Below are 12,522 nucleotides of genomic sequence, written 5' to 3'. Positions count from 1 at the left end.
GAGATTGTTCGGTTTTTTATTGTCCTTTGAACATGAATCTGAAACAATACAGTGACCACGATATCTGTCCTCTACTGTGTATATTCAGCCTATCCACATCACACCGAAGGATCCGTGCATTGGAACTCGAACGGTGTTCTGGAGATTGTTCGGATCTGTAATGGCCTATGAGCATGATTCTAGAAAAATATAGTGACCACGATATTGAGGTTGTCTTATTCATACGGGTGATGATTGCGGGCTATATATTAGTTGGGAACTTGTCCATATTTATCATGCAGTAGATTTATGAAGAAATCCACAGTGGAGGACCATCCCTCACTCGAATACTGCGCTTGCTACTCAAAGGCCTTCCGCTATGCTGTGTCATAACTTGACTATTGCATTCATTCGTGACACGTCACAATGAGGGTCATAGCATCGCGCAGACGCAGCACCTTCTTGGTGTAGTACCCTGGTGCAAAAATTGAAAGCAGTGAGTAATGGCTCACCTGAATACCTTAGTTAATAATCTACAAGGGCCTTACATATTGTGCCACGCCGATCAGCAACATTGAGTTCTTTTGCCCTGTACCAGGGCAATTACATGTACATGTATCCACGACCTTGATGGCTTAGCTCCTCTATCCAACGACAAATCTGTTATTAGGACATATTATATATTGCAACAACAACATTCCGCTCTACTTCAGTGGTCGCTGACCTGGCTCGTTTGGAACTTTTGTTGTTGCCGGGCTAAGACAGGCATTATATGGACATCTTAAGAGCACTAGGGATCACTAAGGAGAATCCAATCAGAAATAAAACATCCCTGCCGTGTCAAATATCATGAATAGAACTTTGAATTCGACATTCTTTTGATACTTTTCATCTTACAAATCCATTCTTTCAGTCAATCAAAGTCACAGGCGGAATTATATCTGAATCATTGTGAAATTCATTCATAATGTTTAACAAGAATGCCAGAGGCACAATAGTATGAATCAAGGTATTCATGGATTATCAAAGCACGATATAGTATTAAACGACAATAGACCCTTAGTTTGAATTGAAAGCAGCATCGTCAAGTTCCGCCCTCTGTCTTGCGAGAGCATTGACAGACATGCTGGACCTCATAACGTCGGTAAGGTCCTCACGCCGACTCCTACCAAAGACCTTCCTAGATAAATTGATGATATCAGTCGAGGCTTGTTGACAGTACTGGTATGATGTGCACACCTAGTCCACCACTCAAGGAGTTTGTTGACCCGACGCTGCGCTTCTCGGCCAGAGGGTCGTTCGAAGAAGTCCACGATGGACCGCCAGAATAGTATATAGTCAAAGTCACCATCAACGGTCCGCCACAACGTGATGGAAGAAAGTGCAAATCGTACCTGTCAATATAAGATAAGAAAACAAATACTATTATGATGACCATGACAACTTACTTGACAGGCGATATACGCAATCGAGCGAGGAGTGACTTTCTCCATCTTAATTATCTGCGCAACATGTTTTTTTACCTTGAGTCCCCAGCCAGCCCTCCTGGCACGTCTATTGTTCTCGATGATGTCTGTGCCGTCGCCCTCGCCCTCGACGTCCTTTGCTGAGGAGGGTGACGTGAAGACAGCCTTAAAAGCCTGGCAACAAACAGTGAGATCATGGCCGGGCGACTCAGTGCCACGAACCTGCAACAGAATTCACCCTTTGAAAAGGCCCGCCTCCAAATCGTCCAAATTGGCAGTATACCTTTCATACAAAAAGGTTGGAAAAGATAGCTCCACCACAATATAACCTTGAGAGCGATCTCGAATCCCTGCCTTCGTGCTGGTAAAAAGTTAACATTGCTCGGGATTTTCAAATGTGCTACATACGCCGGGTTATTCCAGTCCAGCTCGGCCGTGCAGAGTAACTTGCCACACGTGTCGTTGATGAACCCGCGAGTATGTTTATCGTCGGGGTCCACCAGGGGATTCGGTTTGAGTTCACGATTGACCCAGTCGGCAACAAGAGCCTTGAGTTTTGATGTGTCGTCTCCTCGAGCTCCATCAGCTCCCTGCCTAAGCTTCACAAATAATTGTCGTGATGAAGTCGACCATTAGTAGTATCAGAACAGCACATACCATTTTAATCATGCGTATATACTCATTGTGCTCTATTTCGGAGGACCACATCACGATCCATGGCAAAGTTCTCGTCAGTATATCATACGCCGTCTGCAGATGGTCTTGACTACATAAATAAATAAAATGTGAGGACACTGGTGACAAACTACAGGCGAAAAAAAACATACTCAAAAGTGGCCGCATCCTCATCATATCTTCTGTCATTCTCGGTGACGAGGTCCTCGATGTTGTTGAATAAAGCGATGATGCGCCTGATCCCTCTTCCTTGAGCTAGATAGTAATTCGTTTGCCTGGCAGATTATTGAGCGTAACCAACCCAACACATACATTGACGGACATACCTTTGTTTGGACGCGCGCCCTGACTCAAGGGTCTCTATCTTTCCTTCCAGCTTGGCAATTTTGCGTCTCTGCTGGGCCTCCAGGAATGCTGACTGGGCTTCTGAAGGCTGTTGAAGGTCGTTCTCGCTCTGCTGTCTCACCGTGTAACAGTGACACCGAGAAGGGGAGCAACAAGGAATAGGAAAGAAGATGAGAGGATAGAGATTGGCCAGTAGCTTTGTTTATATACGGATTGACTGCTTCCCCGAGTGCTTGAAAACGTCCAATGTTCACGGTTGGTAGAAAATGGTGTGCTGGCTCCTTAAAGTGCAAAAGTATGTTAAGTAGTATCTTATGACTATAAATGGACATGGAAGCCATTGGCAGCTTCCGTACGTACCTAATTTGGCTTTATGCGTCTCGTAATGTTGACATGTGAGGGCGCACTTATGTGTGTCGAAATTAATCTTCAAACAGAGGCTGAAACAACTGAGGTAGACAATGAGTTAGTAGCACCCAGCCCTTCATAGAATGACAAAACATACCTTCTTCCTGCCTCCAACGTCGTCCTGCGTTGGCCCAAGTTCAACATGAGCATACCAACTACTCCTCCATCTCATCTCCGCTCTCATCATTGCTGTCGCTGTCCTCGCCCTCCGCAACATCAATAGGTTCCAAACTTAGATCATGATCTGCACCAACGTACACATCGCAGATGACATAGAGTTTTAGGGCGTGCTCGCCTTTCGGTAGTGTGAGCTCCAATTTCACCGAGAGATTCTTGGTGACAGTGACGCGCTTGATTGATAGCAGTTGTTTTGTGCTCGGCTCCCCAACTACGAGCCACCACTTTGCTATCTTTTTCGCCGGGTAGAAAGGTGCGACAAGAGTTTGGTCATCGGAATCCTCATCATCTACATCACGGGCAAGAGAAACCTGCATGGTGATGGGTGCGCCAGCAGTATATTCTCCCTTCTTGAGCTTGAAGGACACGTCAAGGGTCGGGTAAGAGTTGACAAATGTCGCTACATCACGCCTAGAGAGACTGTTAGAAACGGTTAACATGGATACATACAATAAAACTCACATTTGACGACCATCCATTTGCAAAAGTTCGGTGCGTTTATCATCTTCCATCTCCTGACATCGTAAACAGACACAATACCGGCATCCTTGCAACGTTTGATGGTCTGTTTTGAAATTCAATCAGTAATAAAGAGTACCGAGAGGAATAGACATACCTCTGGCTCAAAGTAGGGGATTTGCTTCCAGAACTAAAACTTGGTCCACTGCCAAGTCTGGTGGCAGCTGGATATGAGAGAAATGAGCCTGAAGTAGAAGGAAGGTCTTGAAGTGAGGTGCCTCGAAGTCTGCACGATCGAGCTTGACAGGAACACGGTCGTAGATGCGGCGGAGTATGGTGTCTTCGTGATGCCTGATAGGAATTGACTCAAACTCTGCGGAAGAGGCAACAACCTCCAGAAGACCTTTGAGTTTCGTCCGTTTCTTCAGCGACAGGGTGTACACCTCCACAGTGACGTATGAGATGCTATAGTATGCCGCTATCATCCTGAGGTTCAGTGCTGAAACGTTCATTTCATCTTCTATCGAAATGCACTTTGAGTTAACCAAGTCTTGCAAGGTGTTCTCCACGAGTTCCGACAGGTGATCTGACAAATGCTGGTGGCTGACATTGTGAAGATTGTAGTAGTTGGGGTTTTGGGTCATTCAGCGGTAGAAGTATGTCCATGTCAGGATATCCATTGCATCTTGCTTGTTTTCAATCGTCTTGACAGTGATCTCGGCAAGGAAATAGTCGTGCAATAGGTGGGTAGGCAGGTGGGACTCGATGGGCAGACCCTCTGCAAGGAACTTCTTGTAAAAATCCTTGCGCGTCTGCTGGCACATGAGGACACATCGGCTGCGATCATCTTCCATTGGCCTGCAGGCACGACCTATCATTTGTAGGACATCCATGACTGGGTAGTCGACATATCGATGTTCTTTGCCCTCGTAGTATTGCACGCCCATTATGATCACCATATAGCTTGCAACAGGTAGACTCCATGCAGTGTCCTACAGATGCTCAGTTGCTGGTCAGTGATAGGATCGTGGGTTACACACCTTAGATGCCACCAAAACCTGGACTGCTGCAGACTGGAATAAGTGTTCGACAATGCACTTGTCTTGCTTATCGAGTGCCTCGTGATGATACCCAACCTCATGTTTCAGGCATTCGACAAGACCTTTGTCGCTGATGTGGTCGAGGTGAGGCTGCAAGTCAGCTTCTTCAATATTCAAAAAGCGATCGGGGTCGCTATCTGCTCCGCAATGGATCAACAAGTCATCAACCGTCAGCCGGCACTGGCGTCCTGATGGAACAAATATGATGACAGGTTTGGTGGGTGAATGCTCAACGATAGAGAGATAGGCAGGCTTAGACATGGCAATCATCAGTGAAGGGAAACAAGGGATAGTAAAGCTTTGGAGATGTATATCCATATCCAGCGGCCTCGAGCTACAAAACATCATTTAGTAAGCTGAATATTGATTACAAGGTGTAAGATGTACCTAGGCGAGAAGTTGAAAATTGCATGCGATGGTGCACCCATCCATTCACCGAGATCTCTAGCATTAGCGAGCGAGACACCACAGCCAATGATACGAGTCTTAACCTCCGTCTGCGCAGCGACGTAGCGGGTCCTAGATATCACCACTTCGTATGTCGGACCGACTTCTCCACCTACAAGCTGGATTTCATCAGCAATCAATAGGCCGAAGTTCTGCACATTCTTGCGCTGTCGCCATCTTCGAGACAGGATATCCCACTAGAAATATTGGTTGAGTGAGAGATTTACGACATGATTGAAGAAACCAACCTTTGATTGGGTGCAAACAACAACATCCCCCTTCTCAAGAAGTCGAAGGTCAGCGCTGGTGTCTCTTGTAAGGCTTACTATCTCTTTGCCGCCCTGCAGGCCGCTGAACTTCCGACGCCACTCTGCAACACGTTGGTCGACCTCTCCTGGTAGGGCTGAATACAGACCGCCCTGGGTTGCTCGTGTTTGCTCCAAAGGCGGAGCAGAGCAAATTCAGCACAGATAGTCTTGCCGCTTCCAGTAGGCGCGCCAATAAAGACATTCTCATCAGATGTGTAGAGAGCCTGGAAAACCTGTGTCTGGATCTTGTTGAATGTTTGAATAGTGGATGAGTAGATGCTCTCGAAGTCCTTGTTGTGTAGGGCAGACAGCGGGAGTGGCTGGAGTTCGAGAAGAGGAGTGGGAGGTGGGAACTTTTCTGGGAGAATCAAGTGTTTGAAGGAGATGGGTAGTCTGGTCTCGGCATGTAACCATTGGTCGGATACAACAGATATGTAGTAGTTCAGGGGAACGGGCTCAAACATCAGAACTGTGGTGGTGACATTATGTTCATCCTCTGCATAGCGCTGGCGCAAGACGAATGAGTCGTTAAAAAGAACAATTTCTCTATCGACGTCTTCAACCATGATGAGGAACATTTCAGCTGTTCCGTGGGTCTTCTCATCCCATCGGAAGTCAGGAGCAATAGACAAGTCGATATGAAGAAGGGAGCGGGTGATAGGTTGCACTTGCGCTTGCAGCTGCAGCTTGGGGAAGCTGTGCACCAATTGATGCACGAGCCTTCCGGCGTTTGGAATGCTGATAAGCTCACCAATTTCAGGAGGGTCGAGATCAAAGTAACGATACCATGGCTGATGAAAATTATCTTAGCACGTGCCTTACTTGAACTGATGCAAACTTACAAATTGTTTGACCTCTGCTTTTCGGATGACCTCCTGTGGAACACCCTTGAATTGGCGAAGCGGTGTCATGGAGCCCCACCTGAAAACCAAACAATCAGTTGATGATCAACGACCTTATTAAAAACTGCCAACATTTGTCGTTCGACCATCTTACATAGGTCAAGACATACACGCGCTGGCACTGCCCACCCTCGCTTCAGGCAGATCTCAAACATAGCACGAAGAATACTGTAACATGTGTGAGCTTGGGTAAACTGACTTGAAACAACACATACTGGCCGGCAGATTGCTGAACAAAGACCATATCGGCTACAAGAGCAAAGCCTAATCATCTAGTCAGCACAGTATGGTAGACGGCTGAATCATTACTGACCATCAAGTTTAAGTTGCGATATATATGCTTGCAGAAGGACATTGATCTTTGCTGCAGGTTCATCAATGCCTTCCTTCACAGGAATAGGTACACGTTCTAACAACTTACCAAGCTCAAGATTCTCCTCTTGACACACCTACAAAAATGAATACGAATGTCGAGACTCGTATTACAAACAGAAAATATGTGACATACCGGCAGAAGTTTGAACTCATTCGAGAGCGCAAACACCCGGAAGAGTTCCAGTGTTGACATGGTTGGCCTAAGATGCTGGTTGTACGTAGCCATCAAATTGTATGTAACATAGTAGTGAGACGCAATACGACCAAGCTCCGAGTCGGTGCTCTGGAAATGACCAGATGCACGTTCGTACTTGATGAGATGACATTTCTCCAGCAGAATGGCGTCAGAATAGGCAATATCAGCACGCTTCTGGATAAGACCATTGTCGTCCTCCTGATAATCCACGCCAACATCATAATACAGTCCTGGGGACTTCAGCATGCGGACATAACTGTGGGAATTGTCAGCACTTTTACCGCTTTGAGAACAAGCGAGCTTACAAATAAGTGTACCCCAACTGCTGGGTGGCCTCATCACGGTTGCGAACTGTTCCAAGAACAATCTCTACAGTCAAGTTATCCTCCAGCTTCGACACGAACTGAGACTTGATCGGCAGTTGCTGGTTCAGCAAGCTGAGGTAGTACTGCAGCTCAGCGTGGTTCGTGATGATGATGCCCTCGCCATACATATCATATTGCGGACGACCAGCACGACCAAGCATCTGCAACACATCCTGGGAAGAGAGCTCAACCCAGCGGCCCTTCTCCGGGTTATATATCTGCATGCCCTTGATGATGACGGTGTGTGCCGGGAGGTTCACACCCCATACAAGTGTTGCCGTGCAGACAAGAACCTGGACTGCACCATCTGCAAAAAGCTCCTCAACAAGATTCCTGTCTTCTCTAGTCATACCGGCGTGGTGAATAGCGAACCCAAACGGTAAGAGGTCGCGCAGATTGCTATCTTTGACATTGCCTGCTTCCTCCGTGAGGATCTCACGCGTCGCTGAGTCAGGACGAACGAACTGCGTTATCGTCTCTTTCTCCATGGCCATGTCATGGATGAACTTGGCGGTCTTGGCGGTCTCCTTGCGAGAGTGCACGAATACAAGGGTCTGATTTTTGCCTGCTTGGTCAAGTACCTTCTCGTAGCAAACCTCATTCATGACCTGGAAACGCTTGATAGCCTTCTTCTCTGTGACACCAATGAATTGTTGCTGAAGCGCACATGGACGGTACAAGGCATAAAAATGGAATAGGCCTTTCGATTCGTCCACGTGGAGGAATGTCGCAACATCTTGGTAGTTTGGAAGTGTAGCTGAGAGACCAACCAGGCGGACGTACCCCCCCGTTTGCTCCATCCTCCGTATTGTATGTGCCACAACGCTCTCAAGCACGGGTCCGCGCTCATCGCTCCGACATTCACAATTTGAGGCGCTACTGGCGGTCGTCGCGTCGGTCATGGTCGGTGTCATTCGCACTCACGTTCATCAAACACTCATTATCTTTTTCTCACAGGCTCTTTTAATCCTTCCCTGGTCCTTTGGACCATGCTACCTCCGGTGAAATTAGCTATAATTGGTGGAGGGCCATCTGCTTTTTATGTAGCCTCGCGCCTGCACTCTCCTTCCACTGAAGGATCCAATGTCTCCACCACTGAGGGTACACATGTACGACCGACTGTGGGCATCTCATGGTCTCGTCCGCTATGGCATTGCCGCAGGAGAGAATGGGCTGGGACGAGGCCTTGTTGTTTATCGCTCTCTTGCGCACGCAGCCGTGATACGCTAATCGTGTCGGCGGTGCCTATGCAGGTGGGGGCTTAACATTACTAATTTATATTGGCATATCCATCAAACACTCGCTTGTATTTCTGTAGTTTACAAATGAAGTTCAAGTTTTTTCAAGAATGGTGTTTGTAGTGAGAACAGTGATGAGCATGAGATGTATTGAAACTACCACCGTGACTGGCACAGGCCTGGTGATTGAGTACTAGGTATACAGACAGCGAAAAGAAAAGTAAGCCGGAGTAAAAGGCGGTCTATCTAAACTGTAACACCATAAGACTACAAGGAATTTCTGATGCGGACTGTATTGGAAATTAGCTCATGTAGTAAAGTGGAACTGGACGTTCAAGTGCTGCTCACCTCTTTCAATCTACATGCGCAACACTCAGTAAAATGAATATCCTTGGTTCAACGGATCTTGGGGACCTTCATCTTCATCGGGTGGCGCGCAGTAGTAGAGGCCGAACTGGGAATCTGAGGCGGAGCCATAGTAGGTGGTACTTGTATGAGCGTGTACAGCCATGGAAGACCCACCTGCTGTGAGGTCACTTATGTATGAATACGGCTCCTCTTGGGCAGGCACCGGCAGCACTGCAGACAATGATTGCAGGAACGGCTGGCTGGTACTAGGGCCTGCATAAAGTGGTCTAGTTAACTCCTGCATCGTCTGAGGCACATAGATTGGATCTTCTGGACCCACTAAACCCAACTTGGTTCTCAAGGTATGGCTACAAATTACAAGCATGGTTTTGTCACATTCCGGGTCCGAGTCAACACAGCAGAAACAACTCACAGTCCTCTGTGATGAAGATTTAAAAACCGCGCCAGTAAAGCCTCCTTGTGAATCGGGAGTGACAATGCACGCGTTACGGATTCCATGTAGTAGGCCTGGCGTGAGGCTTATATTTCACCGTGGAATCGCCAAGTCTTCTTAGTAGAGCTCGGGATAACATCTTCTACTATCTTGTCGATTCCGTACTCCACCTGAAAATAGTGAACATCATGTACATGAGAGTATCTAAGTCTATGACTCACCCCGGCCGCAACGTGTGAGAACATATGAAGTGTCGTCGTAGTGATCTCCTTCAGGAACGCCTGCTCGCGCAGTGGCGTGTAAGGACTGCTGTATAGATGGTTGATATGGATCTTCTCCACGATTGGATTCGAAAACACGAGCAGGGTGACATTCTGTCCATCGACCCTCTCACCATGTAAAAAATATTGCCATCGGTTGGCCTCGGATGAATCGAGGAGCATGAGCCTATGATTTTGCATGTAGGTCTTGTGGGCCTCATCGCTCAATGTGGTGTCCTTGGGTTTGATTTCGAACTCTCGCACCAACTTCTCTGCGATCTCCGCAAGACTATTGCGAAACTGCGAAACAGGGTTGGTCAGCAGGATGCCAAGTTCCTTTGTCAATGCTACATCTGGTGTGTTGCATTAGTAGCTGGTGATACAGTATAATGGTGGGGTACATACTAGTCCCAAACATCGAATTGGCTTGATTCAGAACTTCATTGAGGTAGGCGTCCCTGCATTCGTCCGTTTTGTTTTGCGGCCAAACAACTGTCGTTAACAGATCCATCACCAAGCGCTTCCATGCCCATTTGACGGCCGGATGTTCACCCTGGGGCAGATCCTTTAGGGCCAATTTTTTCACCTCTTTCTGGCCTCCGCAGTTATCTGAGACAAAACTTTCAGATCCAATTGAAGGTGAGTTATTCCGCACGACGGCACTCGTGCTGCTAGTGCGAGTGTAAGGCTGTAAGCGGTGTGATGAATGTTCTGAAGACGTCAATCGCCGCTTGGGATTTACGGGGTCGTAGGGTATGGGTTCAAAGCTGTCGGACGGCTCGGGAGTAGTCATAATGCTTCAAGGAGAGGGACTTTGGAAAGCTGACTCGGAGACTCACCGTCTGGCAGGTGAGTTGCATTTTAAACAATGGAGTAAAGAGAAATATAAGAAATTCCAGAGTACGACATTGTCATGCTGGTGACTCTCCAACACATGTGTTCAAGTTCAAGGCGTCACAGTGCATCTGATAGAACTTTATCCCAATGAAGACTCGGACATCACGGTGCACATGTAGTGCGTTTGACTCACAGACTCAATGGACTTGAAGAACCCCAATGATAACTGACCAACTTCATCATTGCGATATCGTTTAAAGCCGGAGTCAGTATGTGAGGCCTTCATCGTGATCGTGACGGCACATGGTCCTGTGCGTGAAGAAGATGAGTCCAAAGTTGGACAGTGCAGAAAACCATAATGTGTGTCGGAAGAAATTAGTGAAGTTCAAAGGTTCATAACAAGCAGAAAAAAGTCGAAAGAGTCGAAAGATCATTCGATTTGGGCAAAAGGCCTCTGATTGCCCCGAAGCGGACTGAGAAATGTACACCCTGGGTCAACCTTTGTATGGCTGGGCGGCTGAATCTGTTAATAAGATCTGAGGGTGGTGGTCTAGATGTATGTAACTTACTAGTCAGTAGGTCGAGGACACTAGTAAACGCATGGGGAAACATTTCGATCAGCATTCAGTTGCTTTCATGACTTACTAATGATAAGAATTGCGGTGTACGATCAAGCTGCAGCATATTTTAAATTTCACAACTCCTATATTTAATGTTCGTGCCCCACCACGCCTAAGACTTGCTTCCAATTAGAAGTTGTCATGAGTAATAGAACCGGGTTCTAGAATGATTGGAATGTGACAGACGTGACTGGCAATGAGTCTCTTGACTCGGAGTCTATTCTAAAATGTTACTTCATGTCCCAGAGTGCGGCGGTACTACTAATAGCCACGGTGTTGCCGCTGAGGCGAATCAAATCGAGGTTGTGGGTGTTTATCTGTGGCGCCGCTTGGATCCTGAGTGACACTACAATGCCGCAGCGCGGCCACTCTTATTACTAGTACTATGTAATGAATCAGAGTACCAGATGTGACTCGGAACCTATGAATGGATGATTTTTCCTTGTGCTAGCTTTTGATCCACCCTTGCAAGTGACAAATTCCGGTTGTAAAGTGGGCACTGTGTGCCTTTCATTTCTGGTCCAGCAATTTATGTAATTCGACAAATAAATATGATTGTTACAGTGCAAAACCACATAGACACATGTAATGGTAGATATCGCGACTGACTACGATATGAAAAAGATCATAGGGACAATACACACTAATATTATCACAGCACAGCTGCTCATCAGATTATTCATCCGACGCACAGCCTGACTCGCAGGCTGAGCGACTGCCATCAGATCCAAAAATAGAACTATCATCATTATCATCAGAGCTTTCACACCAAGCCTGGTCGTGGTCGTTAGGATCGAGTTTACATCCTTTATGCCCTATCCCTATCACCGTCACTCTTCCAGCATGGAGCATGTGTCTAAGGGAGCCGATTTGCAGATCAAGGCTATGGATATCTTGTTGGGACTGCGTTGTTTCATCTTCGAGAATGGACTTCATTAAATCTAGTTCGTGAGAGTGAATACATTGGTATTGCATTCTTGCGGAAATGGCCCGGCAAGTGACCCGGGAAAGCTCGAGCATCCGCTCATTGACATAGTTTGCGCCACCAGAATTGGACTGAGTGCAGTTCCACTTTGAACATGAATTTACATCTGAAATTAAAATCCGCATTATCATGATGAGATACTCACAGTTGTTTTCAAAATTTTGAATCTCTTCGTTGGCAAGTCGCAATCCTCATCACGGTCACCGTCTTGAAATAAGGCACACTGGGCAGAGCGCTTATGATGACGACCGTGAAAAACAAGACATTTTTGCATGGTTGCTACTGAGCTACCCACTTCAGCTTGTGGGGCAGGCGCACCAGTAATATGAGTAGTATTTGGGTTCCACAAAATGGGAGAGCTGCTAGACATAACTGATATGGGAGTCGAGGAAGGTTGAAGTTGCCTGGAGTATAAAACATGAGTGAACGTGCTGTGAACAACCCAATATTAAGTCGACAAACCGAGGCTTGCTGAGGGACGACCAATCACTCTTCGATGGCGAACAAGAGATAATAGAACTCATTGCTAATGGTCTGCATTAGTCTGAACACTTAAGCGATTCTACCTCGGTAACACC

At 46.8% G+C, this 12,522-nt stretch overlaps 4 protein-coding genes across 4 annotated transcripts; all 4 read right to left on the bottom strand.

The window, feature by feature from the left end:
* Positions 1–946: 946 nt before the first annotated feature.
* Positions 947–2,444, bottom strand: F5891DRAFT_1023873 (uncharacterized protein; the record flags this gene model as incomplete). Its single annotated transcript, XM_041361303.1, has 9 exons — positions 947–1,159; positions 1,219–1,261; positions 1,300–1,373; positions 1,428–1,619; positions 1,764–1,806; positions 1,854–2,044; positions 2,103–2,211; positions 2,273–2,395; positions 2,422–2,444. 8 exons carry the CDS (start codon positions 2,442–2,444, stop codon positions 1,231–1,233), a joined length of 786 nt encoding a protein of 261 aa, XP_041227976.1. The 3' UTR covers positions 947–1,159; positions 1,219–1,230.
* A 584-nt stretch (positions 2,445–3,028) lies between these two features.
* Positions 3,029–8,331, bottom strand: F5891DRAFT_1216450 (DNA polymerase theta/eta; the record flags this gene model as incomplete). Its single annotated transcript, XM_041369318.1, has 14 exons — positions 3,029–3,461; positions 3,513–3,555; positions 3,591–3,615; positions 3,701–4,105; positions 4,220–4,501; positions 4,550–4,943; positions 4,997–5,253; positions 5,421–6,155; positions 6,207–6,285; positions 6,339–6,480; positions 6,580–6,715; positions 6,775–7,093; positions 7,143–8,054; positions 8,264–8,331. 14 exons carry the CDS (start codon positions 8,329–8,331, stop codon positions 3,029–3,031), a joined length of 4,230 nt encoding a protein of 1,409 aa, XP_041227975.1.
* A 482-nt stretch (positions 8,332–8,813) lies between these two features.
* Positions 8,814–10,295, bottom strand: F5891DRAFT_978714 (uncharacterized protein; the record flags this gene model as incomplete). Its single annotated transcript, XM_041376810.1, has 7 exons — positions 8,814–8,902; positions 8,963–9,061; positions 9,129–9,156; positions 9,222–9,316; positions 9,340–9,412; positions 9,464–9,855; positions 9,908–10,295. 7 exons carry the CDS (start codon positions 10,293–10,295, stop codon positions 8,814–8,816), a joined length of 1,164 nt encoding a protein of 387 aa, XP_041227974.1.
* Positions 10,296–11,220: 925 nt separating this feature from the next.
* F5891DRAFT_978713 (uncharacterized protein) lies at positions 11,221–12,314 on the bottom strand (the record flags this gene model as incomplete). Its single annotated transcript, XM_041376809.1, has 4 exons — positions 11,221–11,342; positions 11,652–11,674; positions 11,729–12,030; positions 12,090–12,314. 4 exons carry the CDS (start codon positions 12,312–12,314, stop codon positions 11,221–11,223), a joined length of 672 nt encoding a protein of 223 aa, XP_041227973.1.
* Between the last annotated feature and the right edge of the window lie 208 nt (positions 12,315–12,522).

Source organism: Suillus fuscotomentosus (genome assembly GCF_016647785.1).
Source record: "Suillus fuscotomentosus strain FC203 chromosome Unknown F5891scaffold_17, whole genome shotgun sequence".
Taxonomy (NCBI): Eukaryota; Fungi; Basidiomycota; class Agaricomycetes; order Boletales; family Suillaceae; genus Suillus; species Suillus fuscotomentosus.
This window is presented reverse-complemented; position numbering and strand designations above follow the sequence as displayed.